General features: G+C 47.8%; 1 protein-coding gene across 3 annotated transcripts in view; it reads left to right on the forward strand.

The window, feature by feature from the left end:
- Window positions 1–24,348, forward strand: part of LOC119451021 (RING finger protein 141-like) — a 155,080-nt gene that overhangs the window by 10,117 nt on the left and 120,615 nt on the right. For 2 of the 3 annotated variants that reach the window (XM_037714456.2, XM_049666778.1), the window contains exon 2: window positions 11,665–11,786. In XM_037714456.2, coding sequence (XP_037570384.1) covers window positions 11,668–11,786 — 119 coding nt within the window. In that variant the 5' untranslated portion in view covers window positions 11,665–11,667. Of the gene's footprint in view, window positions 1–11,664; window positions 11,787–24,348 lie in introns of those variants that run through there. The other variant, XM_049666777.1, reaches the window with a different exon arrangement.

Raw genomic sequence — 24,348 nt, forward strand, 5'->3', positions numbered from 1 at the left:
GTCAGTGAAGAGTATCGCACCTTATTTGGTGCATGAAAGGCTACAACAAAATCCACAAAATGCTATTTCTAGTGGCTATACTACCCTCAAAAACATAATTGAAATAATCCTTAGAGAAGCAGAAGGCTTGAAAGTACGGCACGAGTGTGAATAACATCAAGCCAAATAAATACAGTGATATATAATATCATGTGCACCACATACAGTGCACGGTGCTTACAGAAGTGTGTCCACATTATCTCCATCTGCAGAGGCAGCTTAGTTCGAGCAAGCCACCGAGTACAACCCTCAAGCAAGTATACCAGAAACATGTATGGGCAATATATGGTGAAGAAAAAAAAAATTGCGTAGGCTTGCACTGGAGGTGCAATGCTGAAGAGACAGCGGAGCTGATGGGCACCTAGCTGGTCCTGGCTTTCGGGCTAGGCTAAGCACTAGCAAGTCATGCCCAGCATATTCCAGAATTTATTGATTATTGATTAGCTATTCATTGGCTATTGCAAGGTATTGGCCACGTAAAAGGCTAAGCAATACCAAGTCATCCCCAGCATTTTCCAGAATTTATTGATTATTGATCGATTATCAAATTGCTATTGATTGGCTATCGATTGACTATTGCAATGTATTGGCCACATATTTGGGCTAGGCTAAGCACTACCAAGTCATCCCCAGCATTTCCCTGAATTGATTGATTATTGATCAATTATCGATTAGCTATTGATTGGCTATCGATGACTGAATAAGCATAAGTAGTCCCAACCATGCTTAGCTAGACTTAGTCAGGCTCGCTAGTTCACAGGGGTATGTGCCATTGCGCTTGGACCCTTTCTGCACAACCGCCAGGATCGGCCCACACTTTCTGTACATGACGCATGGACTAACGGTCGGCTTAAACAGCTCTGCTGTTAAAATGCCTGTGGCTTCAAATGTACGTGATTGTCGACCCCCACAAGCCTCTGCGCAGAGATATGAGGTCGTTCAAAACCATTCTGAAATATTCACCGTTATTGAATGTGTGCAGTGTGCAGAATTAAAAATTTGTTCGTCACGCATTTGAGTGAATCCTGCTTCCGGCGATTTATTCTGGAACACCGCAGTTAGGCTAGAGAAACTATCTCTGAGTGCCTGCATTTGGATCCAATGATTTGTAAACCTTGACACGAGTAATCAAGTTTTATATGGTCCTGCGCATGCGTTTAAAAAAAAGTGAAACGAAAGAAACAATAAGATGATCGTTTCAGACATGCATGTAACCCGCCAGAAAAATACAAAATTATGTTGAAAAAAGATTGCTCAAGTAAATAAAAGACGTCACAATTTTCATTGGCAATTTTGTTTGTTAAAAAGAAAATAAACCTTTGACCTGGTGTTGGAATAGGTTCTTACCATTTCTGGCCAATTACATTGAGCATACATCTTTTTATATCCCTGAGTGACTGCAAGCTTGCTCTTAATACTGCTGCTTCTACACAGGCGCTCATCGTCTTTTATTTTTTTTTTTATTTAGTAATACTGCAGGTCAATACTTTGCCCCAAGCAGGAGGGGCATTACAGCAAGCAAAAAGAAAATACAGACAGGCGTAAATAATGTTCCATTACAGCAAGCGAAAAGAAAATACAGACAGGTGCAAATAACGTTGCATAAAATGAACATTATGCATAAAAAGAAGCGGGGATCACACTACGACATCACTAAAATTCACAAAAATGCTTTTCCAATGCAGCCATGAAATCATCTGACTCAAATACACCAATGGGAAGTGAATTCCACTCTCTCACCATCGGGGAATAAAACCGTACTTGTAAGCATTTGTTCTAGTGAAAATTGGCGCGAGCAAATATTCCTGACTGTGTCGTGTTCTTGTCGTAGTAGGCCGACATAAAGAAGTGGGTAATGCCATATTATTTTTTCCAGAAAGAGTATTGTGTAATAGCACAAGGCGATTAATTTTTCTGTGTGTTTGTAGTGTCTTTATTCTGTTTTGTAAAATTAATGAGGGCGGGGAATTTGTCCTGGCATATTTTCCGTATATAAGTCTCACAGCTTTTCTCTGTACTCGCTCAAGTTCCATAATCTCCTTTTTAGTATGCGGGTCCCAGACTTCTGCAGCATATTCGAATTTAGATCTCACTGTTGCATTGTAGGCTAATATATTAGTTCTTATAGGCACATGGTTAAGCTTCCTCTTTACGAAACATAGTTCCTTTAATGCCACTGAGTAGATATCCGAGATGTGTGTTGATCATGTGAGTTTATTGGTAAGAGTAACGCCAAGATATTTATATTTTTCCACTTCGGTGACAGCTCTGTTTTCAAGCTGGTAATTAAATTTGCTGGGAGATTTTTTCTTGTTACGCGTAAAAGTACGTTTTTTCCGCATTGAGCTGCATTGCCCAATTCGAACACCAGTCAGAGATTGCTACAAGGCATCTCTGCAACGCATCATGATCATCATGGGACACAATTTCCTTGAAGATAACACTGTCATCCGCGTATAACCAAATGGACACATTAGCAGGAATAACATCAATCATATCATTGACATATATTAAAAATAACAAAGGCCCTAACACACTGCCTTCAGGAACTCCTGAGGTGACCTGACGGGTGCTAGAACTACAATTTATAACTTTAACAAACTGTTCCCTATCTTTCAGGTATGCGCGAATCCACTGTATAATACCAAAAGGAAATCCATTTTTTTTCTCATTTATTCTCATTGGTTCCTTGCTTCGAGACGCGCAGAACCATTATCAAACCTAACTAGGCCTGAAACAATGGCTATCCCTTTTGTGAGCTAACGCGCACAAGGTAACATTAACACATCGCCATGGTCGATGACGTCGGGCGTGATGGTCAGAATTTGCTGACAGCCTGGAGGTAGCTCGGTATCTTTTGCAGCGAGTAGACGAAGTGGCTGGTACGGTTCATCGCCGAGCGAATAGTCAGTGTCGGTCATATGTACGACACCTTGCCCACAACATATAGCAGCACAAGCAGAGGCAAGGAAATCCCATCCTAAAATGAGCTGGTGTGAGCAGGGTGACAGCAGAGCAAATTGTATGTAGTGAACTATGCCCTCGATGGATACACGCACTGTACAAAACGCGGAAGGGCGGATTCTTTTCCCTTGAGCTGCAACAAGCGCGGACCCATCATAAGGCTTCGTAACTTTCCTGAGACGCTTACACAAATCGGAATGCATAACAGATAAAGTCGCACCGGTGTCCACCAAAGCTTCAACGTGCACACCTTCAACAAACACGGACATCATATTACACGCTGGAGGAATTGTAGTCCTGTCGGTGAATGCAGTTTTTCCTCCGAAAACTGCATTACTTAGTTTTCCGGGCGGCGGTCAGAGGTGAATGAGGCAGGCCGAAGCTGTGACGAGGAGCGGCGGTAGGGCGAAGGTGATCGGCGTCTGGTGGTACGGTAACCATTCGGCGTCTCGGTCGTTGCGGGCGGAGATGGGGAACGGCGCGGAGGGGAAGCGTAACGACAGCTTTGGTAAGAGGCCCCACCAGAATACGCATCGCGTTCACACAGGTCGTACCCGCGACGCTCATCTTGTTGGCGCTTGCGGCAAAAACGTGATATATGGCCGCGATAACCACAGTAATAACAGTTAGGACGAGACGGTCGCCAAGGCGGGTAGTAAGGGGCACTCGGTGCGCTGTCAGATAGTGCGGTCAGATGGCGCGATGATGGCTCAAGTGGTAATGAGGGGACATTGGCCGGAGGAGCGACACCAACCTGCGTGTATGTGGGTAGAGGCAACGTTGGACGTACACTAGTTGGAGGCGCGGCAGCAACCTGCGCGTATGTTGGTACGGTGCGAGGGGCCGGAGGGTCCACATTCGCAGAGCAGGTCATTGACGCAAGTTCCTCTCTGATGACGTCGCGCAATGCTGCACCAGAAGGCTGAGCAGGAATCATCAACGGAGATGACAAGCCAAGTGATTGCAATTCTTCGCGCATGATCGCCCGGATCATCATGCGCAATTCGGGGTCTGCCGCAGAACGGTGTTCGCTGAAGTCTGGCTGCAAGCGTACGGACTCAAGCTCATCGAGGCGCTGGCACGTCAAGACGATGTCAGCGACGGTAGCCGGGTTCTTGACGGCGAGCGCGTTGAAGGCCACAGTCCCAATACCTTTAAGAATGTGGCGTATCCTGTCTGACTCAGCCATGGCAACATTGACATGGCGACAGAGTGCAAGCACATCCTCGATGTACGATGTGTAGGACTTGCCGGAGTGTTGTTTGCGAGCATCCAGAGTTTTCTTCGCAAGGGCGGAGCGAACCGCCGGCGTGCCAAAAACTTGCCGAAGCTGCTGCTTGAAGTTCGTCCAATCGGTGAAATCAATCTCATAGTTGAAAAACCAGGTCTTCGCCACACCGGTCAGGTAGAACGAGACATGTCGGAGCTTCTGGGGATCATCCCACCAATTAGCAGAGCTTACGCGCTCGTAATCATCCAGCCAGTCCTCAGCATCTTCACCGCGAAGACCAGCGAACAGATGGGGATCACGCTGGTGGCCGCTGATGATCACAGAAGGTGCGGCTTGTGGAGGCAGGATGGTTAGGGTAGAAGCGCCAGGCTGCTCGTCCTGCGACATGCTGACGGACAGTGGGCACAAGCGGCGACCCGAACGAAGCTCCAGGGAGTAGGCCAGGGGCGTAGAGGATGGGGAACCAAGAGGCACCTCCACCACTTGTGATGTCACAGTAAGGGCGGACCTTTATTGAGCCCAAGAGACGACACGGCGAAGAAGGGCGGCGTCCACAACCAGCCTGAACAGCCTTCGACACAGTCCACGCTGATGATGATGCGCCTGCACGCGCGATGATGAGGGGCACACGCATGATGATAATAATGTACTGATGATGAAGAAGTGCACAATAAATGCCCACAATGGTAACTTGCTATGGTGAGCCCTATCAAATGCTTTGCTAAAGTCCAGAAAGAGCATATCTATTTGTCTGGATAAATCAAGTATTTGGGAAAGTTCATGTACGGTTGTTACTAGTTAAATCACTAGTTATCACCTGTTACTCGTTAAATAAATTCCGATATTTGTTCGGCATATCGCCTCAAGAAAGAATTGGGAATGTTATCAGGACCAGCAGATTTTTTCATATGGAGCAGCTCCAGGACACCCTCGCGAGTGATGAAAATGTCATCAACAGACGGGCTATATGTGCTTGCAAGCTCAATCTGATCTAGCTCCGCAAACACACTTTGAAAATAAACATTGAAATGTTCTGCAATGCTGTGCGCATCCTCTATTTCAATTCCATTAACCTTAATGCTATCTATTTGCTGTTTCCTCTGGCTTAGGTGTAACGAAAACCTTTTCGGATCACTAGAAAGAAATTCTTCAATATTCGTGCTATAAAACCTATCTCTGGTCGAATTTACCTTTATCAGTAATTCTTGTTTCAGATGCTGAATTTGTGGGGTCGTCGTTTTGTTCCTCTTTCTCAATCTTACAATTTTACGTTTGGTTTGGATAATTTGCTGATTTATCCAGGGATTCAGCCATTGTTTTCGAACAGCTTTTAAAGGTACAAACTGTTCAGTGCAGTACTTTACAGTATCCTGAAAATGTTGCCACGAGAGATCAACATTTTTATCACTTATCTTAAGATGTGTGTCTAGATAATCTCGACTGCTACATCATCGGCCTTAGTGAAGTCTCTAATTGTTTTTACAGTTCTATGACTTTGGTGCATTTCCGCTGGAACATCCCAGCAAAAAGATATAAGCTTGTGATCCGATATGCCAGGCTTGACCACTGCCGTTCCGCCAAAAAATATTTCGCTCAGGAGCAGAAGATCCAGAACATTATTTCCCCAGGTATCATTATTAATAACCTGCTAGAGGCTAAGATTGAGCATAATGTCTATTGCCAAGTCACCAGAAACCGACGAACCATAATTTAAGTTTAAACATGGCAGGTTGAAGTCACCTGTTATTATCAAGTTTTTTCCTCTCAGTCTTAAAAGATGATCATACAATTTATGCATATGTGAGTCATCGGCGCTTGGAGCTCGATATACAGAACACAAGAAAAACGACAGTCCCCAGATAGACACCTTTAAGAACAAACTTTCGTGTTCCATGATTTGATCTCCGACTGTTACATGAACATCGGACTTCGTTACGACTGCAATGCCGCTACCGCGAGAACCCCTATCTTTTCTATACAGGTGATAGTTTGGTGGAATGATTTCATCGTCGCGAAAGACTTCATGCAACCAAGTTTCGGAAATGACGCAAACATAGGGATCATATAACAAAAGCAAATCTTCTAACTTATTTGTTTTATTTACAATACTTCTGGCATTGAACGAAAGTAGCTGGAGCTGCAAGCTCTAGAGCTGAAAGTAGCTGGAGCTGAAAGTAGCTGGACCTGCATGCGCTAGCTTTCGGTCGCTGAGCAGTTCGTTCCTGATTTTTGTTTGCGGCGCCGTGAGCTGTCAGTTGCAGAAATATTTTTGCGGGAGTTCGAGGCGTCATCCCAAAAAAAGTCATCATCATCATCATCAGCCTGTGTTATGTGCACTGCAGGATGAAGGCCTTTCCCTGCGATCTCCAATTACCCCTGTCTTGCGCTACCGTATTCCAACTTGCGCCTGCAAATTTCCTAACTTCATCATCCCATCTGGTTTTCTGATGACCTTGACTGCATTTCCCTTCTCTTGGTATCCATTCTGTAACCCTAATGGTCCACCGGTTATCCATCCTACGCATTACATGGCCTGCCCAGCTCCATTTCTTCCGCTTAATGTCAACTAGAATATCGGCTATCCCCGTTTGTTCTCTGATCCACACCGCTCTCTTCCTGTCTCTTAACGTTAGTCCTAAGATTTTTTGTTCCATTGCTCTTTGTGCGGTCCTTAACTTGTTCTCGAGCTTCTTTGTTAACCTCCAAGTTTCTGCCCCATATGTTAGCACCGGTAGAATGCAATGATTGTACACTTTTATTTTCAACGACAGTGGTAAGCTCCCAGTCAGGATTTGGCACTGCCTGCCGTATGCACTCCAACCCAATTTTTTTCTTCTGTAAATTTATTTCTCATGATCAAGGTCCCCTGTGAGTAATTGACCTAGATAAACGTACTCCTTTACAGACTCTAGAGGCTGATTGGCGATTCTGAATTCTTGTTCCCTTGCCAGGCTCTTGAACATTATCTTTGTCTTCTGCATATTCATCTTCAACCCAATTCTTACACTTTCTCGATTAAGGTCCTCAATCATTTGTTGTGATTCGTCTCCATTGTTGCTGAATAGGACAATGTCATCTGCAAACCGAAGGTTGCTGAGATATTCGCCGTTGATCCTCACTCCGAAGCCTTCCCAGTCTAAGAGCTTGAATACTTCTTCTAAGCATGCAGTGAATAGCACTGGAGAGATTGTGTCTCCTTATCTGACCCCTTTCTTGATAGGTATCTTTCTACTTTTCTTGTGGAGAGCCAAGGTAGCTCTGGAATCCTTGTAGATGTTTGCTAAGATATTCACGTATGCCTCCTGTACTCCTTGATTACGCAATGCCTCTATGACTGCTGGCATCTCTACTGAATCAAATGCTTTTTCATAATCTATGAAAGCCATATAGAGAGGTTGATTGTACTCTGCAGATTTCTCGATTACCTGATTGATGACAGGGATATGATCCATCGTAGAATATCCCTTCCTGAAGCCAGCCTGTTCTCTTGGTTGGCTGAAGTCAAGTGTTGCCCTGATTCTATTGGAAATTATCCTGGTGAATATTTTATACAATACTGAAAGCAAGCTAATGGGTCTATAATTCTTCAATTCTTTAACGTCTGCCTTCTTATGGATGAGTGTGATGTTAGTACTGGTCATCAATTCGGAGCTTGTCGTGTATCAGCTGGACCCTCTTTCCGCTATCGTTATCTGCCTTCGCACTATTCCAAAGCAATTTGCGTTTCCACCGTGTGTCTGCGCAGTAATCACCCTGGATAGAAATATTTCTTACTTTTAGCTTGCGTGCATTTTGCATGACTGAATGTTTTTCCGCGTAGTCCTGAAAATACACGATAATCGGCTTGCCCTCTGAACTCTTCCCTAGCCTATGTATTCTAGCCACCGACATACAGCTCACGCCCATTTTTTCCAGAAACACTTTGTTTATAACTTTGTCGCGTAACAATGAGGCGGTTTCATTGGGGAATTTCTGGAATGCCAAAAAACTATCAGATTTGACCGCCTGTTGCAATTTTCCAGATTGGTCAGTTTGGCTTGCTGTGATTTGAGTGTCTCTTCCACTTTGCCTACAGTTGCAACCAAGTGAGCAGCTGCGCTCGTATTTGTTTTTACGTGTTCTTCCAACTGAGTGAAACGCTTTTAAAAACTAGCGAGAGCTTTTTCCGTAGTTTCAAGGTGCGTTTTAAAGGCCGATATATAATTTCTTATTGCCTGTTGTCCATCCATCAATGATTTAAGCATTTCTTCAACAGTTGGCCCAGGATTTTCCTCGACGTCTCCACACATCATCAATTTGCAAGAACAAAAACAATCATAAGCTATACTTATACAAACTTTGGGGCACGGGAGAACCACTAAAAATCTATTATCACTACGTAACGAACAGTTGTGACCAACCTGTATGAAGAAAACGCATCGCATGGTGAATGACCTGCGCCAAGCGCTTTCGCCATGCCCGCTAAAAATCCTCGGGTCTGGTAGAGACTTTATAAAGGTAGACGCTGGTGACATCACGAATCCATGGCTTGGGCGAAGGGGCGGGTCGGTGAGGACACCGTGTATCCGAGCTTCATTGCTGATGTCGCTTGATGCTGTTGAAACCGGTGTTAGTGTGGCCGCTGGTGAAGCCTCGTGCGCTGTCAGCAACAGAGCCTGTATGAAGAAAACGCATCGCATGGTGAATGACTTGCGCCAGGCGCTTTCGCCGTCCCCAGTGAAAATCCTCGGGTCTGGTAGAGACATTATAAAGGTAGAGGCTGGTGACATCACGAATCCATGGCTTGGGCGAAGGGGCGGGTCGGTGATGACGCTGTGTATCCGAGCTTCATCGCTGATGTTGCTTGATGCTGTTGAAACCGGCATTAGCGTGGCCGCTGGCGAAGCCTCGTGCGCTGTCAGCAACAGAGCCTGTACGAAGAAAACACATTGCATGGTGAATGACCTGCACCAAGCGCTTTCGCCGTGCCCACTTGTCTTTGTTACACATGTTAAGAATAAGGTGCCCGCTTCTAATTTCAGCGCTTCTAATTTCAAAAAGTTGGTTGGAAAGCTGAATTCATTGCAGCAATCATACGGCAGACGAAGCACCGTGCATGAAGAGAAACTTTACTGCAAGACACTGACACAGATACACAGACACAGTGAGCTCCTTGTAATATAACATAGCTGGTTTCTCATAAAGCTGTGAGTGCCTATCTCTCTACATTTACGACGAACAAACAGTACAGGCCAGTTGGGGTAAACAATGCATTGCAGCAGGAGCAGACGACTTACGGCGCGTGACAAAAGACGTGACTACAGCGCCTGTAGTTCCAGTGACAGCCGCTGCAGCCACACCAGCCAGTAGGCATGCATTGGGAGCTGTGAAAACTGAAGTGTTTCTAAGAATGTTGCTGTATATGTTATTAGGATATTTTCGTACGGTGGGAATAGCTTCTTTGTAGTTTGTACATTGCATATATGCACCTGCGAAGGCATCCATCTCTATTCCCTTCATGTAGCGCAAGCCAGCGAGCTTTGCAAATTGTGCCGTTGCGTCTCCATTTGCAGTTCCAAGTTGGTCTTTAAAGTGTGCTTCATGTAGGCTAGGCTTAACGAGAATAACTATGGTTGAAAGATAGGCAGGAACACAAATGAACCAGACGCAGACAACACTTGCCATGAAGGTGATGTTGAGGGCAGGGTAATCACTCGTACCTGTTTTATTATAGCATGCTGACACGAAATCCTTCTGAGAAAGCATTATTAAAGATTTTGAAATGGTTTTTGCGCTATAAGACAAGGCACACGAAGCACTTCGTGTGACCTGTGCCCCCCTTTCCTTGTCTTATAGTGCAAAAACCATTTCGTAATGCGTAAACAACTTGGCTAAGTCACCACTTTCATTTGATTTCCTGAGAGAGGTCTGTGCCTAGGCGTATGACGAAAAACCCACTCGGCTGTTGTACAGGGTTTTTCAGACTATGCTTAAGCCCAGAAACTATGAGTTGTGCGAATATTTAAAATTGTAAATATGAACCTATTCTTCGCTATTTGATTCGAGAATTCACATATCCGAATTCTTCAAATATTCATTTCGTTTGAATGCTAAAAGGACGAGTTTTTGCAGTATGCAGGGAGAAAGGAGTGAAACTAGTTGAGAGTCATCTGAATGATTTTGGTGCAGAACTGTGGTTGTGGCGTAGGTGACTCAGTTCCTGAGCAAACACTTGGAAGAGGTCACTTTGCACAGTGCTTATGCACAGTAACCATGTCTCGTCTTAGGCAGCCTACAAATGCGCTATTTAGACAAAGCAATTTGGCCAATCTAACCATGTTTGGATTCCTATAAACGGCTTGAGTACGATTGCAGTATAGGTCCACATAACTCACGGCTCGCGGGCCGCATGGCTCGTGCCAGAGTTTATTTATTTAGAAATACCTTACAGAGCCCACGTGAGACATGAGGTAAGGGGGGAGATACATGAAAGGTATACAATACATAGTAATTACAAATGAAAGCACCATATTGAAAGAATGTAAATACTGTTAGCTCAGTATTATCAATTAAATGAAAGCACATGTATAAGATGCATTGAAATATAGTTATCATTAATGCAGTCAATATACAATGAAGATGCAGTTAACATTACAGGCAAGCATATCATTTGAATGCACATACGCGTACAAACTACTTTGCACAAAATACTCCTTGAGGTGCTTCTGTGATGTCTGCATAGTGTGATAAAGGTGTACAATGAATTTCAGCCCCTTTCACACCCTCTGGCCAGAGATAGCTGCTCGTTGTTCATCCTTGGTTGTTCTACTTGCGGTAGAGCAGCCACAATCACTTTGCAACAGAAGAAGGGCTGTGATTGGGCCTGCTCTGATGCCATGTTGAAACCGAGTAGGGCTTGTGCAAAGGTTTGCTTAGCTAGCAAATGTCATCATCATCAGCCTATTTTTTATGTGCACTGCAGGATGAAGGCCTCTCCCTGCGACCTCTAATTACCCCTGTCTTGCGCTAGCTGATTCCAACTTGTGCCTGCAAATTTCTTAACTTGATCACCCCACCTAGTTTTCTGCCGTCCTCAAGTGCGCTTCCCTTTTCTTGGTACCCATTCTGTAACTCTAATGGTCCATCCATCCTACGCATTACAAGGCCTGCCCAGCTTCTCTTAATGTCAGTATTCAAAACAGAGAAGGCCAACACATTGCAAAACAAGTCTCACAACAGCAGCCGCTGCACAGGCCTGGCTGAAGCAGTAGCAGTGTCCTGGGCTCACGAATCTCGTGCACGAGTCGGAAAGGGTAACCAGTGTGCGCTTGATGTGAGCCACTTAGTGCACGCACTAGCTGTCAGGTTTGCGATATGGTCCGATAACGTGGCACACAATGGCACTCTGAGATCAAAGCCGAGACTGGATGCAATCTTGTGCTTGTGTGCAGGCCATGGGTTCCCAGCTGAGCTCGGAGGTGATGGGAGCCTTTCGGCAGTCTCAGGTGTTTGGTGAGATCACCACACTCACATTCGAGCGCTTCCAGGCCAAAGTGGATGAGCTGAATGATATGTGAGTGAAATTTTTTACTATTTATATTGGGTTAATACACAAATCATTGTGGGTCAGTTTTAAGAAGGCAGGCAGCTGTAAATGAGGGAAGAAACTATATGGTGGGCTACTTCACAAATGCTTGTCACAAGATAAAGATGGCTGTGTGTGCCCAGCTTTTGGTAAAGCACTGCACCAAAGTGAATGGGGTTTGTGACATGACCTCCGCAACCACTTCACACCGTGCATCACTTACTTGGTGCATGTTCGGGCTCAATAAATAGCTCACGACATTATTGTCATACCACTTGAACTAATGAAGCCTGTAAAAGTGAGGCAGTGCCAGTGTTCCTGTAAAGCTGTGAGTTCTAGATGTAAAGTGCATCTTGCTCTGTAATGTTAAAGAAGTGACGCATATTCTCCACGGCCATTGTGATTGGTACTCGGGAGGTGTGTGCACAGACTATTTAAGCAAAGGGCAGAGTGCTGCCGTGTGTGTGCGCTGTGAGCACATTCAACATGCCATGTTAACTCGCCCAATCTTCTCAGGAGGTGCACTACTTCTCATTGAAAACGCTGTTTCTATGTATAAAAGCCTTTTGTCTAGAAATGGACACTTTACAAAAGCAACGGGACTAAACAAAACTTGTACATGTGCAGAGAGGAATAAAAAGTGCCAGGGTCAATAAGAATACCAATAGGTACGGAAGATGTAGATATTGTTAACTATGTCTTCACACTCGGAGTGTTATTCTTTAAAGACTTCAGCTAGAATGATCACGTGGAATACCTTGGGAAAAGTTGTCTTTGGCTTTTCGAACATAGCTCGCTTGTAATTTTTTCTTCCTGTTAAAGTGAATATTTTGCTTTATAATGCTTTGGTGTTTTCAGTCCTACAGCACTGCCGTCTTGTTTCGGGCACCACTGGCAGGGCAAGCCTCACCAGATTACGCTTACTTCAGAAAAGAGCAATGCGATGCATTGCCAATGTTTCTTGTTTATTTTCTATGAAAAATCTCTCGATAAATGAGAAAGCCAGTGAAAAAAAATGAGACGCAAACACGAAGGAAAGAAGAGACACCACAATGCTGGTCTAGCAACTGACATATGCAGCAGAACCTCGTTCGTATGTTTTGGGAGAAAAAAACGTGCGATCCAAAGTAACAAAAAAAATTGGACAGACGTAACTGCAGTTGACACCTACGTAATACGAAGCATTGCGCAAATCATTGCGCACGAGGCATGAGATGCCGACGTTCATCGAGCGGGTGGGGCTTTGGCGGCCCGAGACGCATACATTTTGTTGTTTTCCTATTGCGCAGTGTTTAAAGACGACGATGGGAAACTGAAACAAAATCAAGCTGGTGGGCAACGCTGGATGCCGCTGAAATGAAACGTGACGCTCTCATCGTGCCACCTGCAGCTGGGAACGGCGGCACATTTGGATTATCACCTACTAAAAACGTGTAGTACACTACCAACAGCACTACGCCCCACGCGCTTTAAAACAGATAGGTGAACATGCTTATCGCAATAGGTTAGGCGGCGATAGCTATGAATGAGGCATGCGATGACCCGTGAGGAGATTTTCCGGCACCGGAATAAGAAACTGACTGCGCACCAACATTTTCGTATGAGACAGACGGGAGAGTGTTGTGGGGAAGCTGATGCGGCGGGTGGCTACTATTCTCAATTGCTCGCCAGGAATTCAGATCGTGAGAAAAGCACTCCTTTATTGCATGGTAAAGCAATTTGGCATCAGCCTGGCTACCAGCTAACAACTATAAGGTCAGGCCGCTAGGCAGATAAGAAGTTTTGAGGGAGAAAAAAAAGGTTTAGGAGATGCATACAGAAATGCTACAATGAAGAACATGTACAGCATACCTGTTAAATCAATCAGGCTTAGGTGATTAGTTGTCACCATGTCGTTTCAAAGGGAATGCCAATAGATCATCATCGTCCTCATCTTACAAGTGGCTGCATCAAGGCAACTGTTTGTAAACACATCTGTGGGCAAGGGCTGATATGTCCGCCACAAGAAAGCCATATGTGGTATTTTCCCTCACAGGGGCATCTACGTTAGCAGGCGTTTGGTGTGTTTTTTGTGACGCCATGCACCCGAGTACATGGGGGTTGGACCCTCTTGTGCCTAGCCGTGTGTAGCCTAGAGGTGTCTGGTGAAAAAGGGATCCTGGTGATTGAGCTAATGCCGGGTGTTTGGATCTTTATGGCCCCTCGGTGGAGGCAACAGACCTGTTTGGCCTCCGCTTCGCGTAAACGGCACCCCCGGACTGACCCACCTGGGAGACATCCGTAGTTGCCGTTTCCTGTCCTTCTCTCCAATCTTTTCTTTTCTCTTTCAGTTTTAATCTTGCCTGTCCTCTCTTTATTTTGCTTTCACTTCTGACTTCGCACGCAGCAGGGATAAACTTTGTGCATTATATCCTGCCTTAGGTAGGTATATGTATTTGGTTACACTGGGGATATGTACGGTTGGCATGCACTGAACTGAATAGTTTCCGTCCTGTGTGGTTGGGCTCCATGGTGGGTGGTGGCCATCCTTGCTGAATCACGGCTTACTGGACTGCGTGCGCGCTCTCTCCTTACGGCCTTCTTGGTTGACCCGTGAACAATGCAATCCTCCGTGAGCAGTTCGGTGAACCGTCGTGTAGTGGCATCGCGGGCCCACCCTACCCTTGGGAGTGCACACGAATTGAGGGCTCAGTTTGGAATGTTCCAGGAGGCCGCGACATTGCTGCTCAGCCAGTCGTCATTCTGTACCGCGTGCACTGCAGCTTTGTCATGCACAGAGAAGTGATGTCGTAGTTTTACTGTCAGGCATTATTTTGTAAAATGCTACAAGACGTAGACTCGGCAGGGATGAACTCGTCTCGGTGAGTGGTAGTGCGCATAGTGACCGACAACTACTCTGCAAGCAAAACTATGTTTTAGCTGCTGGGAAATGGTTGTTTGTCTTCAACCGTGAGCCACCCATGGGACGAGAGAATTATCTTTCTGAGTTTCGATCCCTACCACGTTCTAAAGAATATCCGGAGTCAGTTCCTTGGGCGTACTCTTACTGATGGCTCAGGCACTATCACTGAAACATTTGTCCAGCGGCTGTAAGAGTTCCAGAAGGACAAAACGGTGAGATTTGCTAGAAATTTGACGCGAGAGCGCACCTACTTGTCAAATCTGGAGAAGATGAATGTGCTCCGAGCCGTAAAAGTATTCTCGCCACAAGTGATTGCAGCTTTGCAGCATCTGCAAGCAAATTCTCGTAGCGACCCAGCTGCAAGAACCTTCAAGGAAGCAGGCCCTACAATTGATTTTATGAAGTGTGGGGATGCACGACTCTCACGCGTCTCCTGTGGTCTGGCTTCACTGCGTGGCTAGGTGCTGGCGGTGGTCGTAGTGGTTGCGGGAGATGGCGCGAGTGTTGTGATGCTAACGCCACCGAACGGCGGGGTGACTTGGGAGAAAAAGGTCGAGGGCGCTCTCTCTTTAGGTTGAGATCGGTGAGCGACGCAGACGTCCTGCGCGTGCGCCGATCCACGCTTTGCGAGACGTCTCACGTGGCTCGGAGCGGGGCATCGGTATGGACGAACACGGATCGTTAGAACGCGCCACCGTTCGCGTGACCGTACACGTGAACGACTAGGCGATGGTATCATAGCATGGGGTGAACATATTCGCTCGCTATCCGGTCGCGCTGAGTCCGACTTCCTTGATTTTTCGCGCGGCTATGTGAGTGTTCTATGCATAGTATTTCGGCTAGCGTATATTAGTGTATGAAAGGTGCAATAAATGCCCTTTTGATTGTTTGCTCTACTGTGTTGTCGTTCCTTTGTCCCAAGAGCATGTGTGAGGCCCCACATCTGGCTGCCCAACGTGGGGCTCTTGGGGCATCGGACGATAAAGTTTTGCTCGGTTCAAGACAACCTTTTTTTCATCCGAAGCGTAGTCCTAGCGTGGATTTTGATCGCTAGTGTTGGCGGCATGCTTTCTTGAGTGAGGCGACGGTCGCTGTAGCGTGTTTGAACTTTTCAACATGCTAAGCCTTTTCGCGAGTGTTTTGTTGAAGTACACTCGTCGGTACGAGAGCCACGTGGTCTGCATCCTGGGAGAGCGAGGCCTAGCGCCCGCGGAGCATTGGCAAGCCTGAAGTGAGTGAGTACGGAAGCCTCGTGGGTGGTCCGAATTTATTATGTAAATAGCTTCTTCTATATCTTTGACTTCGGAAGTCGCGGCTCAGGGAGCTGGGTGGCTGCGGGCCGAGGGTGCCGCTACGGGCTGACTGGTATTGCGGCCTGGCACCGGGCGCTCCGACACCGTCTGGGACGGTGGTCGCCGTCAACTCGGATGCTGTGTGCACCGAGCGGGGTAGGACCACCTCACAGAGCTAACATCTCCTCTGTGGGGTCTCACACATGTACTCTTGGGACAAAGGAACGACAATCCAGTAGTGCAAACAATCAAAAGGGCATTTATTGCACCTTTCATACACTAATACACACTAGCCGAATTACAACCAATAGAACATTCACACGGGCGCGCGACAAATCAAGGAAGTCCGACTCACCGCGACCCGATAGCGAGCGAATACGTTCGCCCCATGCTATGACACCATCGCCTAGTCGTTCACGTGTACGGTCACGCGAACGGTGGCGCGCTCGAACGATCCGTGTTCGTCCATACCGGTGTTCCGCTCTTAGCCTCGCGCGACGGTCGCACGAAGCGGGCCGGCGCACGCGCGAAGCGTTCGTGCGTCTTGGTCGCCGATCCCAAGCCAAAGAGAGCGCCTCCGACCTTTCTCTCCCAAGTGACCCCGCGTTAGCCTCGCGACACTAGCGCCATCTCTCGCAACGCGCCGCAACCACCGCCGGGCTTAGCCACGCAGAGAAGCCGGACTACAGGAGACGTGCGGGGAAAACAACATCTGGGGACGCGTGAGAGTCGCGCATCCCCACATCCCCCCAACCTTAAATCACTACACATACGCCGGCGAAACATGTCACAAGGTCTAACAACGCGCGCGTCGCGAGCAAGAGTTAGTACATGCGACAGTGGCCGCCGGCGAGGAAATGTCCACATGTTATCCACAACATGCGAGCCGACATTGTCCCTGGGGTTCACCGCTGGCGTCCGTTGGTCACAGCACCAGCTCTGCAGATTCGACGGCACGACTCCAGCCCATGACTCCGGAAACGGCGACGCAGAAGTCGGCACGAGCAAGCTTCGCTCGCGCCGACGCGCCCTGCCGGCGAGAGCCGCTGTAGCCGTTGGTGACTGCCGGCTCTTTTCCCAGCCACCAAAATCGCTGCGCCGAACTGGCCACAGGCATCTGCATCGCCTGGGGTAGCTCGATTGTAGTCCAGGGCAGCAGCGCTGACGATGTGCAGGTGACAGCAAACCAGGGGTCACTCCGCTCACGCTGCGTACACTCAACGCACTCAACAAACACTAAAGTAGTGCAAGGGAGAGGAATTCGGCATACGCATCGCCCACGTGGTACGATGTTCAATTCGGCTAGCAAAATTTCGGGTGGCATTTCAGATGCTAAGTTCACGTGAACGAAGCTTGCTCTCTTGAGTCGAACGAGTAATTTCAATTCGTGCAAGGCGAACTAATGAGGGAAGCAATATGCGACATCTCAACACCACGGTCCACCAGGTTGTGTCCCTCAACGTGCGACATGCGGCTTTGTTAAGCCTTAGGCCTAATGCGTCGCTACTTTGACAACAACCGGCATCCAAAAAAAAAAAAAAAAAAACACCCAAAATGGGCACAAGAACAGGCAGCGGCGAGGAGACGTTAGCTCTGTGAGGTGGTCCTACTCCGCTCGGTGCACACAGCATCCGAGTTGACGGCGCCCACCGTCCCAGACGGTGTCGGAGCGCCCAGGTGCCAGGCCGCAATAGCAGTCAGCCCGTAGCGGCACCCGTGGCCCGCGGCCACCCGGCTCCCTGAGCCTCGACTTCCGAAGTCAAAGATATAGAAGAAGCTATTTACATAAGAAATTCGGACCACCCACGAGGCTTCCGTACTCACTCGCTTCAGGCTTGCCAATGCTCCGCGGGCGCTAGGCCTCGCTCTCCCAGGATGCAGACCACGTGGCTCTCGTACCGACGAGTGTACTTCAAAACACTCGCGAAAAGGCTTAGCATGTTGAAATGTTCAAACACGCTACAGCAACCGTCGCCTCGCTCAAGAAAGCACACCGCCGACACTAGCGATCAAAATCTACGCTAGGACTACGCTTCGGTTGAAACATTTCGAACTGAGCAAAACTGTTAAAATTCGGTTGAAACATTTCGAACCCAGCAAAACTGTTAAAATTATCGTCCGATGCCCCAAGAGGCACCACGTTGGGCGCCAGATGTGGGGTCTCACACATGTACTCTTGGGACAAAGGAACGACAATCCAGTAGTGCAAACAAACAAAAGGGCATTTATTGCACCTTTCATACACTAATACACACTAGCCGAATTACAACCAATAGAACATTCACACGGGCGCGCGACAAATCAAGGAAGTCCGACTCACCGCGACCCGATAGCGAGCGAATACGTTCGCCCCATGCTATGACACCATCGCCTAGTCGTTCACGTGTACGGTCACGCGAATGGTGGCACGCTCGAACGATCCGTGTTCGTCCATACCGGTGTCCCGCTCTTAGCCTCGCGCGACGGTCGCGCGAAGCGGGCCGGCGCACGCGCGAAGCGTTCGTGCGTCTTGGTACTACTAAGTGGTTCATTTGGAAAGGGGGTTGGCGCTATCTTCTGCAGCCCTTGAGGGAGCACGGCTCAGCGCCAACGGGGAGGGGAGAGTGGGAGGAGAAGGAGGGTATAAAGGAAGGTATTGGTGTCGCCATGGCAGGGGCGAAGCAGACCGGTGGGCAGGAACGGGGTCACGCCATGCGGAGGGTAGGGCCTTGACAGCTCGCAGCTGGCCTGGTGTGGTCAGCCAGTCCAAGGCTGGGTGGTGGGGCAGGGCTGGAGGGCCTGCAAAGAAAGGAGCCAGCACCCATGGATGGCCGCAAGGTCATCCATGTGTGCTGGCGGTGTTAGAGAGTTATTGAGGAGCCCTGACGAGTCCAGGTACTCAACTACGCTGAGCAGGGCCGGGAGGTGGTTTCGACGGGGGAAGAGGATGTCCTCCTGTCGTGTGGTGGGAAGTCCAAGGCAGCGAAACTCCTGCAGGAGCAGTCCACGGGGTTGGTTGTGTGCCGGGCAGGCCAGCAGGAGGTGCTCCAGTGTCTCTGGCTCAGCACAGGAGGCGCAGGCAGGTGAGGCGATGAGGCCAAGCCGATGGCGTCGTGCGGCTGTCCAGCAACAGCCGATTCTCAGCCGGAGTAGCAGCGAACTCTCCCTCCGTGCAAGGCCGCGTTGCGGTAGCTGCCGTGGGGGGTGTCCCAAGGACACGCGCTTGTCAGGATGGGACACCTGGAGATGCCGCTGAAGCCGCTGAAGTCGGGCACCACGGAGCCATCGACGAACACCTGCAGGTGGCCCTCAAGGTCCTCGTGGAGGAGTGAGGCCGCCGTCTGCTGCAATGCGCAGGTCGGTGATCGCCGCTTGGTGATGCCTGGTAGCTCCGTGGTGATGGCGATAGGAGGTCTCTGGGGTGGGGGGTTCCCGATCACCTCCTCATACAGGCAGCACAGCCGCCCCATCTGTGAGGAAGGCCGTGAGCGCAAGCGGGTCAGCAGGCCACCACCGTCTGCAGCATGGTGGAGTCGGTCGATGTGCCGCAGGCCCTGCTGTAGGAGCAGCAGCGGCAAGGGCCACGCTCCAGCCTCGGCCAGGGTGGCAGCGACCTGCGAGTTGCGCGGAACACCTAGGCAGAGCCGAACTGCTGCCCGGTGTTGCAGGAAAAGATAGCAGCCGTTCAACATTTTCCTGTGCCATCCGACGAAAAGGCAGTGAGACGATTTTTAGGCTTATTACCAGCGTTTTATTCATACTTTTCAAGCATTGCAGCGCCGTTGACACGCCTCACCAGAGAAGACGTAGCATTCGTATGGGATCTCAGCAGAAATCATTCGACGAGCTACGGCAACGCCTTCAAAATCCACCGGTCCTGGGATATTTCAATGAAGACACGCCCCGACAGCGGTTCACACCGATGCCAGCAATATTGGCTTAGGAGCTGTACTTGTACAGTGGCAAGACGGCGCTGAAAAAGTAATAGCTTATGCAAGTAGAAGCCTTTCCCGCACAGAAGAAAATTATTCAACCACAGAAAAACAGTGCCTTGCGGTGGTTTGGGCGGGGATCAAATTTTGCCCATTTATTTATTTATTTCAAAATACTGCAGGCAGCAATGCTGCCCAAGCAGGAGAGGTTTACATCAAGTGCAATGACAAAGATTTCACAAAGGAATTTACATTTGTACATTCAACAACAGACGCTGGCAGACAATTCCACTCTTCAATTGTGAGCGGAAAAAAAAGACTTCTGAAACATCTTTGTTCTCGCAAAGTACGGGCGGATAAAATTCGAGTGATTAATTCTAGAAGACCTGTGTTGTGCGCGGGAAAGATAAGTTTCGCGCGGCAGACCGATTCTGTTCTGATTGATCAAATAAAGCATTTTTAGTCTTGCAATCTTTCGGCGGACACGGAGGGGTTCCAGATTCAGTCGCTGCAACATGTCAGTACCAGATGAAGAAGACTGATAGTCAGATACAATAAATCTAGCCGCGAGGCGCTCAATTCGTTCAACTTGTGCAATATCTTTAACGTAGTATGGGTCCCATACTGCGGTAGCGTACTCAAGGAATGGTCGAACCAAAGTGCGGTATGCCTCGAGTTTAACACTTGACGGTGAGTCTTAATTTCCTGCGCAAAAAGCAAAGTTTATTGAACGCTGTTGTACAAACGTTCTTGAAATGCTTGTCCCATTTTAAGTTGCTTGTAATAGTTAGTCCGAGATATTTGACAGACGTTACTGACTGAATAGTTTTATTAGCAATGTAGAATGTATGAGACTGTGGCTTTTTCTTTGTGGTTATTGTCATAGCAACTGTTTTATCAAAATTGATTTGCATACCGTTTCGTTCGCACCAGTCCCCAAGTTTACAGAGGCTATTGTTCAGTTGTGTTTGGCAAGATGAGCTATTGACAACACTATACAGTGGAATCTCGATGATACACGGCTAATACAAATTTCCTCATGATACAAATTTTTCCGTGGTCCCGGCCGAGCCGCATAACTTTGCAACGTGCTCGAGAACGGTTGTTATTTTCGAGCCGCGTAGTCACGCGCGTGACTACAGCGCGTAGTCACGCGCTTTCTCCCTTTCTCTTTTGGTGCGGAGGCGCGGATGCGGCGCCGGACAGCGCGGTGGCCGCGACTGGGCGCGAAGAGTTTGAAGCGGTGGCGCTTTTGTGCTTTTCCTTCTTTTCGGCGGCCGCCCATCGGACGCAGTGGCTGCTGTGCTTCGGGCCACGTTCCTTGTGTTTGCGCCATTTTGCCTAGTCGCAGCGAGCTATGTCTACCAAGATACGATCTCGGCTGATTCGCGCGGCCATACGCCGAGGCCTGGGAGCCTCCGTTGCGCGTCTTCCGTCGACTGCATTATCAGTGCCGATGGCACAGGGCGATTGTCGGTTTCGCTGCTGTAGTCACACGGTCTAAGATAGCGCGGCACGTAATCCACGGTGCAAGGTAGCGTGGCACGTTCAGTCGGGTGCTCCTCCGCTTCTCCCGCTAATCGCCATATTTTTCTTGCCGTAGGAGGCTTGCGCGTCCGTATTCGGAAGGCGTGCTTCGTCCAAAATTTCTTCTTCTACGAGTGACGATTCATCACTAACCTGGGAGCTCTCAGTAATCCAAATTCTGCGTGTCAAGTGAAGACGCCGGCGTGGTTTACGAAGCAGACAACTGCGGTTGCCATCTTGCCCCTGCCACAGCAGCAACCAATGGAGAGACGCCTTTCAGCATGGCAGCCAATTGGAGGCCCACTTTCATCGGAGGGCCCGTGTGACTACCTATCGCAGACCCGCGCTTCTTTTGTGTTTGCGCATTTATTACAAGATTGCGATGACGGACAAATTGAGAAGCGGAACGGCGAAACTTTGAGCTTTCGAACGATATCAAGATGGTGGCGCTCGGTGGCGGGAAATACGAGATATGTTTTCGTGAATTGCGGTGATTTTGCGCGATTTAAAGCTGTTTTGTCGCCCTGGGCGCTGACGAATAAATCTTTTTCGGCCACTTTTAGTGCGTTTTCAGCCAAACCATTTTGATACAGCGTAGATTAGGCTTTGCAGATACCGAAACGCGTGGTTTTCAAAAATGAATTTTTCTCGCGATTTTCGCGATCTGATCCCCTCAACCCCCCCCATAATTTAGCTAGTTTTAATTGTGTTTTGATGATACGAATTTCGGCTAATACGAATATTTTTCGTGACCCCGCGAGATTCGTATCATCGAGATTCCACTGTACATCATGCAGTCATCGGCGAACAATTCTACTGTAGCGGAATGATCGATGTTAGAAGCAATGCCGTTTGTTTAAATTAAAAACAACAGAGAACCAAGCACGGAACCCTGTGGAACCCCAGACAAGACCGGCAGATCAGCAGACCTAACACCCGCACACTCCACAAACAGTGAGCGATTATTCAGATAAGCCTGCAACCATAATATTAATCTCTCAGGAAGCCTGGCATCCCTTAATCTGTCAATCAGTAAAGTGTGTGGCACACGATCAAAAGCTTTTGACATGTCAAGAAAAACCGCATCTATCTGCCTACAATTATCAAGAGCTGAAGGAAAATCATGTATAACCGAAATTAATTGCGTGGTTGTTGAGACAGTCTTCCAGAAACCATGCTGGTACTCAACGAAGAATTTTTTCGATTCAAGGTGCTGAGATATATGGTGAGCTATTACATGTTCAAGCAATTTACAGCATGTGCTTATTAGAGAAATTGGTCTGTAGTTGCAAGCTGTTAGCCTGTTTCCCGATTTAAATACGGGAACTACTCTTGCCGTGAGCCAATCTGCAGGTAAGGAGCTTTGGTTAAACAGAACATAAAGGTAATGTGACACAATCTCCAAGTACCCATATTTGTATGGCCGCTCGTTTGATGTTGTCAGGGACCACCACTGACTCTGTTGGCTGACGAACTTAACAGACCCATCAGGATAATTGGCGCGCTGGAGCCTTAAACTTCAAGAATTCGACATGGCTATTGTGTACAAGTCGGGAAAGCGGCATACAGACGCTGACTGCCTTTCTTGCGCCCCATTCGAACCTGCAAGTGCAGACGATGACGACGCTACAGCGTTTGCTGCAGTTCTCAACATGACTACGCTCACACAGCAGCAATGCAAAGACCCAGAATTGCAGCCCATTATTAGCTTCCTATTATTGTATAAAATATTCACCAGGATAATTTCCAATAGAATCAGGGCAACACCTTCAGCCAACCAAGAGAACAGGCTGGCTTCAAGAAGGGATATTCTACGATGTATCATATCCATGTCATTAATCAGGTAATCGAGAAATCTGCGGAGTACAATCAACCTCTCTATATGGCTTTCATAGATTATGAAAAGGCATTTGATTCAGTAGAGATACCAGCAGTCATAGAGGCATTGCGTAATAAAGGAGTACAGGAGGCATACGTGAATATCTTAGCAAATATCTACAAGGATTCCACAGCTGCTTTGGTTCTCCACAAGAAAAGTAGAAAGTTACCTATCAAGAAAGGGGTCAGGCAAGGAGACACAATCTCTCCAATGCTATTCACTGCATGCTTAGAAGAAGTATTCAAGCTCTTAGACTGGGAAGGCTTAGGAGTGAGGATCAACGGCGAATATCTCAGCAACCTTTGGTTTGCAGATGACATTGTCCTATTCAGCAACAATGGAGACGAATCACAACAAATGATTGAGGACCTTAATCGAGAAAGTGTAAGAATTGGGTTGAAGATGAATATGCAGAAGACAAAGATAATGTTCAATAGCCTGGCAAGGGAACAAGAATTCAGAATCGCCAGTCAGCCTCTAGAGTCTGTAAAGGAGTACGTTTAGCTAGGTCAATTACTCACAGGGGACCTAGATCATGAGAAAGAAATTTAAATAAGAAAAAAATTGGGTTGGAGTGCATACGGCAGGCATTGCCAAACCCTGACTGGGAGCTTACCACTGTCGTTGAAAAGTAAAGTGTACAATCATTGCATTCTACCGGTGCTAACATATGGGGCAGAAACTTGGAGGTTAACAAAGAAGCTCGAGAACAAGTTAAAGACCGCACAAAGAGCGATGGAACGAAAAATCTTAGGAGAAACGTTAAGAGACGGGAAGAGAGCGGTGTGGATCAGAGAACAAACGGGGATAGCCGATGTTCTAGTTGACATTAAGCGGAAGAAATGGAGCCTTGCAGGCCATGTAATGCATAAGATGGATAACCGGTGGACCATTAGGGTTACAGAATGGATACCAAGAGAAGGGAAGCGCAGTTGAGGACGGCAAAAAACCAGATGGGATGATGAAGTTAGGAAATTCGCAGGCGCAAGTTGGAGTACGCTAGCGCAAGACAGGGGTAATTGGAGATCGCATGGAGAGG

This window comes from Dermacentor silvarum, chromosome 4 (genome assembly GCF_013339745.2).
Source record: "Dermacentor silvarum isolate Dsil-2018 chromosome 4, BIME_Dsil_1.4, whole genome shotgun sequence".
NCBI lineage: Eukaryota > Metazoa > Arthropoda > Arachnida > Ixodida > Ixodidae > Dermacentor > Dermacentor silvarum.